Raw genomic sequence first — 13,401 nt, 5'->3', positions numbered from 1 at the left:
CATAATATCACATCGTATTAAAACGGTTCATGAGGGTGATGAAAATTCCTGGGAGGAATAACAGCGCTCCTCGATGTATTATATTTAGAAAATGTTCCAATTTCCTTTTTATGAACTGTTTGAACATGTGTGTCTGCCTTTGGCTCAGTAGAGAGGAATGGATAGAGGTCAGAAGAGGAAGTTCCAGTGGTTTGATCCCAGCCTGATTTAACTTGTATACCCTGGATACGTAGCTACAAAGGAGCCTCCGTTTAGAATATACTGCTTTCTATTGCATAAATGTTTTTTTTTCTTCCTTTATTCCGGCACACGCCAAGCTTCAGTCAGTGGGTGTGATATCCCAGACTAGAACATCTGTTTGGCTGAACTACCAAATGTCATTTGTTTCTTATTTTGATCATTGCGTTGCTTCTGAGCTGTCAGGATGATGCAAATGAGATCCTTCAGTGTTTAAAAATGTCCTTTAATATGAATTTGGGGAAAATTAAAAGTGGCAATGAATAAATAACATTTTGGCCAAGCCAAATGGTTGATGAAATGAGAAACAGAGGCATCGTCTATTAAACTATTCTTCTGATAATGTAATTAAACGATTGAACTACTAACAAATAATCCACATTTTTTACCACCTACAGGAGTTTTTCTATGAGATCCCTCTATCTGATCTGGTTCATAAGACACTGGAGGTCACAGTATGGGACTATGACCTGGGAAGATCTAATGATTTCATAGGTAAGAGCATGCAATTATGAGGTTTGGTTTTTTGCAACCAACTAAGGCATTTTTGGGTCCCACTGTGTAAACATGCGCTAGACAGACGTGTTTGAGCTTTGCAGTATTGCAGAGAGCCGTGTAATAGACATTATTGTTGAATGTTGATAATGAATAAATGTTACTAATCATGCTTAAATTTTAGGCTTGATACAAGTTCTAATAATCTTCACTGACATACACCTAGAAATTAATTTCTATTCTTGAATTCACTATTTGATAGGACTGCCAAGACAAAAAAAAAAAAAAAATTGGTAGGGAAGCAACAATGTTAAAACTAATAAGCTGATATTTATTTTCATGCTATGGCTGATGAATTTTACACTAAATGAAAAAGTTTTATACTATTATAAATTAAATAAATTTAATTGAATTTAATTACACCTAATCTACAGTTTGAAAATATACATTCATTTTGAGATTATTTTTATTTTGAAAGATTAAGCATGACAGCGAAGGTAACCTAAATTAAAAAAATTAGCATGTAAAATGAAATATCCAAAAATAGGCCTTTAGTTATATTTAACAACAAACAAATCTCTAATATCAGCTGAGTACTGACATGGTACTGATAAGATCCCCCAAAAATGCAAAACAGTAATATTTTTAAGATGATTACTGCATACACTTGCAGATTTAAACATACAAAACTGTTTGAAATGCATCATGTATAATGTTGTTTCACATTCTGTTTTTAAATAGTAGGCAGTTCTGAGCATACACTGTAAAAAATTAAATAAAAAAAATTAAAAGAAAGTGTTCATGCTTGCTCAATTTTAGGTTTAGTCAACTCAAATATCCAATCTGTCAATCAGCACACTTTCCCATTTCAGGTTGACTAAACTTAAAATTTTAAGGCAGCCTGAACACTTATTTTTTATGTTGATTTTTTGTTTTGTTTTACAGTGTATACTATGCAGTAGTCAGTAGGCGGTACATTAGTATACCATTCTGAACATAGCCATCCATCCTTGATATTAAGACATGTACTTACACAACAAAAACTATATTCTTGAATGGTAGGTGGCGTGTGCCTGAGCTGTCACGTCCAAGGAGATGCTCTTCGCCACTGGATGGACTGCTTGAGGAACAAGGGTCAGAGGGTGGAGCGCTGGCATATTCTGGCCAATGAGCTGCCTCAGACCACCTGCCATGATTGAGGAAGAATCCTGCCAGGAACAAGGAAATCAGTCATGATAGGTTATTGGATTTGATTGATTTGAGGTGGACATGGAGATAATTATATGAGCTAACTAGGGACTAAGATGTTGGACGTAAATTACACACTTTGTGCTGTTTAAAAGGAGGGTGGAGGATGGGCCACCGGTCGTCTTCTGACTTGATGTCGCTCAAAGCGAGTCCCCACCCCTTTCACCCACTTCTCTCTCTCTCTCTCGCTCATTGCTGCATTGCTGCAAGTGTTTTCTACACATTTTGTAACGTTGAAGTGAATTTTACTCTTATGAAATCTTGTGTAGCACAATTCTCTTTTTGACTAACCGATTATAATGTATTTCAATGTTCAGTGCTTTCATAATGCTTGCAGACAAAGCTAAGACGCATATTTATCAAAGTTTTAACATGGGGGTGCATGTAAACTGGCTGGTGTAAACGCATCAAAATGATATACACATATGGTATCACCATGACAGCATGGGAAGGTCCTTAAGGGCCAGTCTTCACAATGTTGTCAGTCATATTTGAAACGAAATGGAATTTCATGAAGAGCAGGTTTATGTGTACTACTAACAAATAGACCATCCATTTTGTAGCATGATGCAATGTTTACATTTTTTACTTTGCACCAACTTGTGTTTTCCAAGGTCTCAGATATGGCAGTTTTCAATTTCCAGTTGTTACTTTTCTTTAAAAAGGGGTTTTATGGACATGCTACAATTTGATATCGCATACATTAATTACTTGATATATTTTTGGAATCAAATGTTTATATGTGCCGTATCTGGAGGTATCTGGAGTGCGTCTGCATGCGTACGCATGTGTGTGTTTCGTCTGGCTGTTTTGTACCAAAAAAAGTGCTGTATTCTTGAGGGTTTGTGGTTTACATTTATATGAAGTGATTATGTACAAATTGGAAATACATTTGAAATGCATTGCTCTTTAAGATGTGCATCATTTCCCTGCATCCTCTAAAAGCAAACATATCAATAACTACAACTCGTAATCGCTCCGGCAAGCAGAACATCTATTATGGTGCACCACTCAATATAAGCACACTTCACCTAAATGTTCTCATTCGCAAAGGCAAATGATTGTGGGTTTGGGTATCTTTACACCTATAAGCAATAAGATATTCTCTAAATGTGATTCCAAACCTAGATAATATTAGCTTTTCCTCCTGTGAAAAACTACTGCACTGATTCTGTGGTTCTTCAAGACGCATCTGGTTGATTATGTGTTCAATGAGAAAATGCTAATTAGACGACCACTTAACAGCACACCAGACTGAGGTAAATGTCACTATATCTAGCCCAGGCCACTGACTACAACAGTGCACATTTTAGAGAGAGCTGATGAGCAGAATCAGGCTTCAAAAATGTCTACCCGATAAAGTGTTTTAGAGCTTACCATAACACGAAAAATGTATATTCATTATAAAAATGCCTAAAATAACACTTTTAAAATTAGGCTTCGTCACACCGTACAGGTTTTTCCAAGACGTTGGAAACTCTGGGTCCTTAAAAGGACAAAAAGGGGGTGTTGAGGGAGTGAAATAAAGTAGTTGTTTGGGCTTATTTTAAACCACTGAGCCTTAAAACTCCAAAAACTCCTTAATAAATCCATTATTATGGATACTTTACATAATAAATTAAGATTATCCCTCAAGTCATATTGACTGTTAAAAGAGAACACAGAACATTTTACATATAAAGAAGGGTTAGTTCACCTAAAAATGTGCATTCTTTAATCATTTACTCACCCTGATGTCATTCTCAACCTTTATAACATTCTTTCTGATGTGGAGATATTTAGCAGAATGTCTAAGCTGCTCTTTGTCCATACAAGTGGACGGGGATCAGGGGCTGTCGAGCACTAAAAATGACAAACAAGCACCACAAAAGTATCCCATATCTCATATGCGCAAGTCTTTTGATGGCAAAATTTACAGCTTTCCCTGAAAATATTACCTTGAAAATATTACTTGACAATCATAGTCACCATCCATGTTCATTCTATGAACTTTCCGCTATAACTCATTTTGTGCTGCACAGGAGAAAGTCAGCAGGTTTAGAACAACAGGTGGGCCTCGGGATGACTTAAAATAATACAAAACAAGCATTAACATAGTCTAAAACAGCTAAAAAAAAAGAAAAAAAATCTATTTCCTGTCTCCTTAAACCTTACTGTTTCAGAAAAACTGTAAGAAGCAGCCTTACTGTGAAAGTGATTTCTAGACCTGTTAATCATGCACAACAGGGAAACGCATGCAAACTAATTGGTTTAATGATTCCAGAAGAACACTCAGCTCTGGAATTCTGAAACTGAATTATTTTAATTTGAACTATAATTATTTTATCACTCTTTTCTGTAAATTATTCAGATATTGTTGTAGACAATGGAGACATTTTTTTAAGATGAAACGTCGTTTAAAAAAGTAGTTTCATATATCCACGTGTTTAAATTAGATATAAACATTTGTACTGACATTTTCAGTAAAAAAAAAAAAAAGACTTTAAGGACTCCTTGTACACTTCCTCTTCCAAAAATGCTCAACATCGCCACCTGGTGGGAACCAATGGGACCATTCCTCTTCTTTCTTTTCTTTTGCCCCAAACAACTTTGAACTGAAAATTCAAGAAATACAAGCCTTAAGCATATATAATGATCCCCTAAAATGACCTAAAATGTCCAAGTGACCCTGAAGAACTTGATATACTTGTTCAGGTATTTAAGGGATTGTCCCACCCCAAAATTTAAATTGTCATCATTTACTCACCCATGTTATTTAATAGATGATATTTTGAAGATTGTTGGTAATCAAACCGTTTCGGTTCCCATTGACTTCTATTCTATTTTTTTGTCAATGGGAACCAAACCTGTTTGATTAGTTACCAACATTCTTCAAAATATCTTCTATTATATTCCACAGAAGAAACACTCAATAAAATCTATAAATCAAACCATTTAATTTAGCATATTAAAGAAGCAGAAAACAGTTGACGACACTGGCACTTGTTTGTTGCATCCTACTGGTCTGATGGCAGGGCACACAACAGGAACATAAAATGAATTTCAACACCACCACCAAACACTGTAGGCCTACTCAAAAGGTTTTCTGAGGACATCATCATGTGACTTATATTCTTCAGCGTGTCTCAATCCTGCCCAGCATGGCACATTTTAGATGTCTCTATAATCTAGAACAGCTGATTCAACTCTGATGTTCAGCGATCAGGAGCAGGAAAACTGTGAACAGGGGAACCGTCCATGATTCTTTCATTAGCTTAAGTTCTTTAAAATTGTTCCTGCTGAGGCAGAAGCACCATTGCCTCACCTATTATGAACACGCATGTGATTCCGACAGGTGTAGGCATCCTTAAAGCTACGCGCGCACACCGGACAGTCAAACAGACGTAGCTGCAGATGCACTCGGCTGTGGTTCCTCAGAGTCCCGTCGTTGTTGAAGCGTTTCCCGCACTGGGCGCAAGCATACGGCTTCTCCCCTGTGTGAATGAGCATGTGAACCTTTAGGCGTGAGTGATGAGGGAAAAGTTTTCCACACTGTGGGCAAACGTGCGTCTCAGGGCCTCTTCCTCGTCCTCGTCCTTTTGCCCTACACTGCCTGACTTCTCTGCTGAACGCTGCGTGACGTAGGGGATTGACCGCAGCGTTAGCTACATGTATACCGAGATGACCGTTGCTGTTGATAGTGTCGTTCCTGACTGATCCGAAGTCTGTGTTTTGATGAGCGGTGTTGTAGCCGACGTGAGCTATGCCTGATTCAGGACAAGTGGTCTTTGACACATTCGGGCTAATTGTACTGATGGACACTTGCAAGGCTTTAGCCTTTAGCTTTATACGTTTAGCTGCTTGTAGTTGAGAGGAATTCGATGTATTGAAAACTTTAGGATCAGACTTGTGAGTAATATCAGTAGAAGCTGGTAACTGAGCAGAGCAATGAGGTAATGGACTGTAGACGGATGTGTTAGCATGGGTGGATTGTGAATTGAGGCTTTCAAAAGGCTCAGTTTTTACCCCACAAGGTAATTCATTTACAGTGGATGTCTCAAAGTCTTGATCTGTCTGAGCCAGTGTGTTTGGTATTGTGGGACGAGGTAAATCAAAGTCTGATTCGGTCATCAGAAGCGCATGGCTGGAGAACTCTTCCACTTTCGTCCCGGTGGGCTGTTCATTTTGTACCTGGTTCTGATAGATCTCTGTAGGCCTCGTTTCCGTCTCGACGCTAGAGGTCCACTTTAGATGAAGAGGTGGAGATGATGGTGCAGGATTTGAAGCGGCTGGACCTGTAAAAGATGAAGGGTCTGAGGAGATCAGGTGGAAACATAGTATCTAAGACACTTAACTCATTTTGGTTACAAGGAGTTGACCAATTTCACAGAATATCGTGTAGTTTATGATTTTCACAGACTCTGATTCCATCCAGTCGGACGTGCTTGATATTTTGATCGGATTTTAGAACACATATTGTTTTCATTTGTCGTGTTTCTGTGTCGGACCAACTTGAATGTCTGGTAGTGTGTGATTTCCTCTGAAATCATTTATAAAGTAGGAAAATGTATGAGGTCTAGCCATTTAAAATTAGTTTAGATTTTAAAATTTCATCTAAAACTACTCCAGATTCAAACTTTTTACAACAAATGTAAGTTCCTATAAACAACTCCAGTCAGACATTTAGACACACTAAAGTGAACGTATGTTTTTTAAAGCCCTTTAAAGCTTGTATGTCTCACATATTATACATTTTTTATGTTTCAGTTTAAGATACACAGAAAAATGTGTTCCTTCAAGTGCAGATGGTTTCATGTACAAATATTTTCACAACAGGCACTTAAAGTGAAATATTTCTAGGCATGGGTGGTTTTGTGCCCTTATTTACACCTATAAATCTTGATCTTAAAACATAAGCATTGAGTGTCCAATTTCATATGATCATGAGCAAAATCTTAAATATTAACATTTTAGTTGGTACAATATTTGTATCTAAATATTTAGTACAATATTTTAAGACACTCCTTTGACAATACTGGTGGCTATCCAGGAGAATTTTGAAATGTATGGACATAAGCATTACAATCATTTGACCATGTAGTGATCATTTTTTTAATAGATAAGTTGAACCATATAGTGAAGTCAACAGTCAACAAGTAACCAGCATACAACGGGAACTAGTAAAAAACTAGTAAAAAAAAAGTAAAAATTGTTTTGGTCTGTTTTCAATTTTCAATCACTACATAATTCCCATACTTTCCTCTGTGTTATTTCATGAGGACTTTTTTTGAGGACTTATATTGTTCTGAAATAATTATACAAAACAACGAGTTACAAATGTTATTGTGTAAAATTGGTGTACGTGATTAATTTGTGGTGAGATACTGATGTATTCATATTGTTATAAAACATTATAAATATTATTTATAATTAATATTTGTTTATTTATTGGTTTATAACTGTCCATGCAAAACCTTACAATGACATTGTAACAATTGTTTCCGCAAAATTAGCCTACTAGTTAACGTTACTACTGTCAAACCATAATGCATTTATATAAGATCTCATTCAAAATGTAGTCTTTCTGTCATTGTGTTTACCTTTTTAATGATAGGGTTGGCTGATGTATTTTACTGTTACCATGGCAGAAACTGTAGTTTCCATGGAAATATGTGTAAGGGAAGTAAGTTAAACAAACGGCTGGCTGTTATCGACATATTTATTATTATTATGAAAGGGCTATGTACCGATTGACTCAACGATTTTCTCAATCTCCTTCAGTCTGCGTCTCAGATACTCGTTGTCCTTCTGCACGCTGTCCAGCTCTTCCTCATACTGCAGGACAGTCCCGCCGATCATGTCCATGATTTCATTGAGCGCCGCCATCAAGCGCTCCGTCAGAAACGTGTTGATGACCTGCAGCTTCGTCATCTTGACGTTGTTTCGCAGTAAATACACTTATTTTATGTTCGGCGTCCAAGTAAGACAGAATGTAAACAACACTCTTCCCTGTGGTCATATGACCACGTATTTGTTCCTCTTAACCACAGAAATAAACTGATTCAGCGCCCACCAAAGGAGAGGAGTGGTAAGGACAGAAAAGGCAGTGCCCTTCACACAACCACTGTGAGAAGATGGTCCTGGATGGTAGCCGACCATAATTTCCACCAAAACACTAAAAGTTGCCACAGTTGATGTTACTAGCATAAAACCATAAATTCATAGATCAGGGAATTCCTTCAAACAGTTGAAGAACATTTCAGAACGTTTCTGTGCATTAATAGTTGCAAGAAAGCCATCTGATGTTTTGGTGAAATATTATTAAGCATAGTCAGACTAAAACGCATGTTTTAACTGAAAACAACTTGCACTGGCTTATTAAAATATGTCAGTGTCATTGTTTTGTCTCAAGATGCACATCAGTAATGTTTTTTTTTTTTTTTAAAGGCACGTTTATAAAAGCTACTTAAATGCCCTAATTGAACTAAGGCCTAATCCTGGCTTAATCTAAACCCTGTCTGTGGAACCAGGCCAAAGTCATTGTTATGAGAATCTAAGTTATTATTACGAGAAAGTTTCTTGTTGTTATGAGAAAATAGGTCATTATAAGAAGGTTTTGTGGTATTGTGCGAAATTAGTCATTATTATGAGAATTTAAGTCATTATTGAGAAAGTTTCTCATTATTTTGAGAAAACGGGGCCGTTTATACAACTCCTTTTTTGTATCATTGTCGTATAATCACACTCATTATTATGAGAACGTTTCTTGTTATTATGAGAAGCTACAGTAAGTCATTGTTATGGGAAACCAAGTCATTATTATGAGAAAGTGTTTTAATGAAAAACTGAGTCATTATTTCGAGAAAGTTTCTCATTATGAGATTTTTTTTTTAGTAATAATGTATTTTTGCCCATTTCCACAGTTGTGAAAATATGATTTTGTAAGTCATAATAATGAGAAACATTCTCGTAATGACTTAGCATATCATAATAATCAGAAACAGTCATTATTAAGACATCATTACACGAATGTGGTTGCAATAACGCTTGAGATGTTTTTGATATTTCTATAAATTCAAGATTTGTAATCTCATCTGAACAAATGTTATTTTTAGGAGGCACACACTGAAACAACAACAACGAATATTCTCAAAATGAACCATTTATTGTAAAAATTTGTATAAAAGACGAAATCAGTTCAAAACATGAACATCTTACATTTCTGTGGGGTGGTAAAATACTCTCTAAAATTCTCTTTATTACAGTTTTCTTTAATATTAATCATGCCCTTGCTAGTTCGTTTAAATAACATCCCATTATTATTTTTTTCTAAACAACGATGAAACATCCATTCACCAGTTACTTACAGGCTGAAGTTTGTGACATTATTCCAAGCTATATCATTTTACGCTTCGTCTGTAACCATAATCAAAAGGCTTGGATGACCAACTCTATGCATACATATCTGACTGCCCTATCTCACCCCACTCCATACAATGAAACGATTCGTTTGAAAACACACCAAAATCAGAATGTTACACAACCACTAGTGGTTCGCCATGACGCACAATAGCCAGTGTCCGTACTGACTGAGAGCGGTTTAGAGGTTTTCACACAGTCTTTCTCGTAATCTCTTTCATTCGTCTCTTCTCAGCACTGCCAAAGATTAGCACATTTCCTGCAGGAATAACACAAAGATGATGTCTTGCTTTCCTCATATTTATCCTATTATGCAAGCACCATTAAGGCAATTGAACAGACTGAGCAGAAATGTTGTACTACAGCAAATATATATATATATATATATATACATAAAATCAGAGAACAAAGGATAATGTCGTGATAATATCAACATTTACCATGTTTCATCCGAAGGTGCTTTAGAAGGGCCGACGTTGTGTACTCTTTGCGACCGCGAGATATGACGGCCCTGCACATAATGCACACTGCTTTGCTACAATCGCCTTCTTTTAGAGAGAAATACTTCCACACAGGGCTTGATTTGGCTATTGTCCTCTTTTGCATTTCACAGCATTTACTGCTACAGTACGCCCTGTTGGTGCATAGTATGTTGTGATATGAAACGTGATTAGCATCGTAAGATGAACTGCTATGCTGGGATACTGTGGGAGGAGCTTCACCGCTAGAGTATGTTGGCTGGTTTGGGTGTTGCGCTCTGTAGGGGTCCGATGACCCTAAAGGCAAGTCTGGACTGTGTGGCGACCAGCTCTGATATACATCTTCAGTGCTCCCGATTACATCGTCTGAACACAAGTTAGAGTTCATGAATTCAACTTTGATTTTAGTTGGGAAATGACAGTCTGTCATCTCATCCTCAACAGGATTTGTGCTCTGTTCGGTGTGATCGGTGCACATGTGTGAGCCCTCATTGTTGCTGGCTTCTGACGGCAAAGCTACAGATTCCCGGTAAGCGTCGGCAGAGTATTCAGGCTTTTCTGGTTTTATGAGCGGAGGTTGTTCGCCTTGTCTCTGGCATCGGTCCTGATGAATATCTTCAAAGGGTTCTGGCTCCTCATTCTGGCTGGAGATCCATCCAGGCTGCACAGGGGAGATGGGCTGATAAGACTGCACAGGAGCTACAAAATATAACATAAAATGATAACATTTAAGATCCATGTGAACCTGTAATGTGCCTACAGCTCCAATAACCTATCCATATTTTATTAAACACACCTCGATAACATTAGATTTAAAGATCTACTGATGTTTTTCCTGTGTTGATTTATTTCAAATTAAGAAGGGTAGCTGGGAAAGTATTTATTGAAGTGCAGCTCTTCACCCATTTAATTTAATAGCCAATAGGCTTTAAAGGCACAATATGTAAGTTTTTTGCTTTAAAAATAGCAAAAATCACTATATCTATGTTATATATATATATTTTTTTTTTGTGTACTTACATTATCCCGACTGTTTCCAACAACTTTCAAACCAGGAGAAATTTGTAATTTAATTCGAGAAACGTCCCGTTTCTTTATTTCCGTTTTGTCGCCGCCAATGGCGTCATATCCGCGTTGTCCCTGGTTTCCGCTCGTGCTGCCATGGCAACCAGAGCTATGAACCAGAGCCGTGTGATAGTAACCAAAGCGACTGACGCGGACAACTTTGTAGTTCGCAATGTCTATTTGCACGCTGTTGTTGTTTCGTTCAAACATTATGGACCATGGCAAGTAGACTTTGGATAAAAAAAAGAACTAAAATGAGAATCAATATCAGCGCGGTGTTTTCGAGATGCCGAGAGCTCCCATAGACATTATATAAACCAGAGCTCCACGTCCGAGACTTCGACCGCTCCTACATGTACTTTATTAAACAGGTGAGCACATTTACATAAAACTAATCAATGTTTTATAGTTCAACAATGATAAAATGTCAGAATATGATCTGTATGTTATTCTAATGTTGATCTAGTTTACTGCTAGTCTCATACAGACAAACTAACACATACATTTCAACACATTCAAAAGCAGTTTAGTGTGCTAGTGTAATGTTAGACCAAGTGAAACAGCGCTGCGTTACCTCACAAGTTTAATTTGTCTAATAAACTGACCTGTGAGCAGTAATTCTGCGTGTAGTTTGGTAGAATGAAATGTCCATATTCCTTTTATATACGCGGGACTCACATCGCGTGTGGAGCTGATAGCTGTCTCTTAGCAATCCCGAACTGCTTCATATCACAGTCATGATAAAAAACATCGATGTATTCAGTCATCCATAAACATTATTAGATCGGTCGGCTTGACGTTGACGACAAGATCCATAATTCTTAGCAAATGTTGCGTCATCAATCTACGCCTTTGTTATTGTAAATAGGTTAGTGACCCCTAGTGGCGAAAAATGCCATACTGTACGCTTAAAGTCACAAAACAGAAGTATTTTCTTCCATATTGTGGCGTGCATCTGAGTGTAACGGATTATTGAAAAAGAAAACAATGTAGGGCAGGCACTTAGTTCTACTCATTGGATTTTGAGATGTGGACATTGCGCTCAATAAGTCACTCAATAAGTTTTAATAAGTCACGTTATATATATATATATATATATATATATATATATATATATATATATATATATATATATATATGTACAACTGGTACTGTGTTATATATATATATATATATATATATATATATATATATATATATATATATATATATATATAATTTATTCACACATCCTCCAATACCATGTAATCAAAAATAATGTTGTGGCTACGAATCAAAGATGCGTGACCACAACCAAAACACGCGCACAAAATGACAACAACAAAAACTACACTCCATGGACAATTTAGATCCAGTAAAAGAGAGAGAGAGAGAGAGAGAGAGAGAGAGAGAGCGAGAGAGAGAGAGATCGAGAGAGAGAGAGAGAGAGAGAGAGAGAGAGAGAGAGAGAGAGAGGGAGAGAGAGAGAGAGAGAGATTAACTCTTTTAAACATAATGGAAAAACATCCACCATGATATTATATGGAGTTTAATAGTTTAAGCGTCATACCAGCATGTGCGCGTTCACTGAAGCACCCTGAGTCGCGTAACATTTGTTTCAGTCGCTCGTTTTCGCTCCTGATTCGCTCCGTTTCCTCCTCATACTCCCGAACCGTCCTGCCGACTGTAAAGAGGATCTCCTTCACAGCAGCCATCAAGCGCTCGGTCATGAAAGTATTCAGGCGATCAAGTTTAGTCATTTTACTAGATTTAGATCGCTGTATTTAAATGATAAATACAAACAACACAGGTACCGATAACGAGCGCGTGAAAGTTCCCCCTTTAAAATCAAACCACCAACACATAAGGCTGGTTGCTGTGCTAGCAGAAGTGTCTCTAGCACCCTTCACAGGACAGGAGGAGGGAGTACAGCTTTAACTGTGGTATACAGCTTTTGATCAAATAATGTCGTCATTCATATTATTCACATCACACCAATGAGCAAATACATTATGAGCACACCTTGTCTAATATGCTGTTGGTCCTCAGCGTGCTGCCAAAACAGCATTGACCCACCAAGGCATGGACTCTATAAGACCCCTGAAGGTGTCCTGTGGTATCAGACACCAAGACATTAGCAGCAGATCTTTCAAGTCCTGTAGGTTGCGAGGTGAATCTGCCATGGATCAAACTTGTTAGTCCAGCACAGTCACATCCCACAGATGCAGAATTGGATTGAGGTCTGGGAAATTTGGAGGCCGGCCAGGGCAACACATTGAACTCTTCATCATGCAGTGTGTCAGGGTGCATCATCCTGCTGAAAGAGGACACTTCACCTGGGAGCACCACTTATCACTTGGATAAATGTTGTCTTAGAACAAAACAAAACCTGACATAAGTCAACATTTATCACATTGCATTTTAAGTGAAAGTATGGATACTGAGCAAAAGTCAAAGTATCTAGCCAAAAGAGTGAAAATACAATTTGCTAAATGTGCTT

At 37.4% G+C, this 13,401-nt stretch overlaps 3 protein-coding genes across 3 annotated transcripts in view; 1 reads left to right on the top strand and 2 right to left on the bottom strand.

The window, feature by feature from the left end:
* Positions 1–2,891, top strand: part of doc2a (double C2-like domains, alpha) — a gene marked incomplete at its 5' end in the record, with an annotated part of 29,446 nt that extends 26,555 nt beyond the window's left edge. Inside the window, 2 exons of the mRNA XM_081363223.1 lie at positions 636–732; positions 1,795–2,891. Of these exons, the coding sequence (XP_081219349.1) occupies positions 636–732; positions 1,795–1,931 (234 nt within the window). The 3' untranslated portion in view covers positions 1,932–2,891. The remainder of the gene's footprint in view (positions 1–635; positions 733–1,794) is intronic.
* A 1,368-nt stretch (positions 2,892–4,259) lies between these two features.
* On the bottom strand, positions 4,260–7,986 carry LOC308689501 (uncharacterized protein). The gene is made up of 2 exons (XM_081363232.1): positions 7,707–7,986; positions 4,260–6,254 (listed from the first exon to the last, which is right to left on the bottom strand). The coding sequence occupies exons 1-2, from the start codon at positions 7,888–7,890 to the stop codon at positions 5,281–5,283; spliced, it is 1,158 nt and encodes a 385-aa protein (XP_081219358.1). The 5' UTR covers positions 7,891–7,986; the 3' UTR covers positions 4,260–5,280.
* A 1,121-nt stretch (positions 7,987–9,107) lies between these two features.
* Positions 9,108–12,805, bottom strand: LOC308689485 (uncharacterized protein). The gene is made up of 3 exons (XM_081363210.1): positions 12,472–12,805; positions 9,819–10,556; positions 9,108–9,637 (listed from the first exon to the last, which is right to left on the bottom strand). Exons 1-3 carry the CDS (start codon positions 12,659–12,661, stop codon positions 9,570–9,572), a joined length of 996 nt encoding a protein of 331 aa, XP_081219336.1. The 5' UTR covers positions 12,662–12,805; the 3' UTR covers positions 9,108–9,569.
* Positions 12,806–13,401: the final 596 nt, after the last annotated feature.

Source organism: Scardinius erythrophthalmus (assembly GCF_964197995.2).
Source record: "Scardinius erythrophthalmus genome assembly, chromosome: 1".
Taxonomy (NCBI): Eukaryota; Metazoa; Chordata; class Actinopteri; order Cypriniformes; family Leuciscidae; genus Scardinius; species Scardinius erythrophthalmus.
The sequence above is the reverse complement of the archived record's forward strand: the minus strand, read 5'-3'. Positions and strand labels throughout refer to the sequence as shown.

Coding starts and splice junctions, on each gene's coding strand:
- LOC308689501 (XM_081363232.1), bottom strand. CDS start 7,890: ATGACGAAGCTGCAGGTCATCAACACGTTTCTGACGGAGCGCTTGATG. Junction 6,255..7,706: donor GAAAATCGTTGAGTCAATCG/GTACATAGCCCT, acceptor CATCTTTTACAG/GTCCAGCCGCTTCAAATCCT.
- LOC308689485 (XM_081363210.1), bottom strand. CDS start 12,661: ATGACTAAACTTGATCGCCTGAATACTTTCATGACCGAGCGCTTGATG. Junction 10,557..12,471: donor CAGTGAACGCGCACATGCTG/GTATGACGCTTA, acceptor TATATTTTGTAG/CTCCTGTGCAGTCTTATCAG. Junction 9,638..9,818: donor GCACCTTCGGATGAAACATG/GTAAATGTTGAT, acceptor TTATTCCTGCAG/GAAATGTGCTAATCTTTGGC.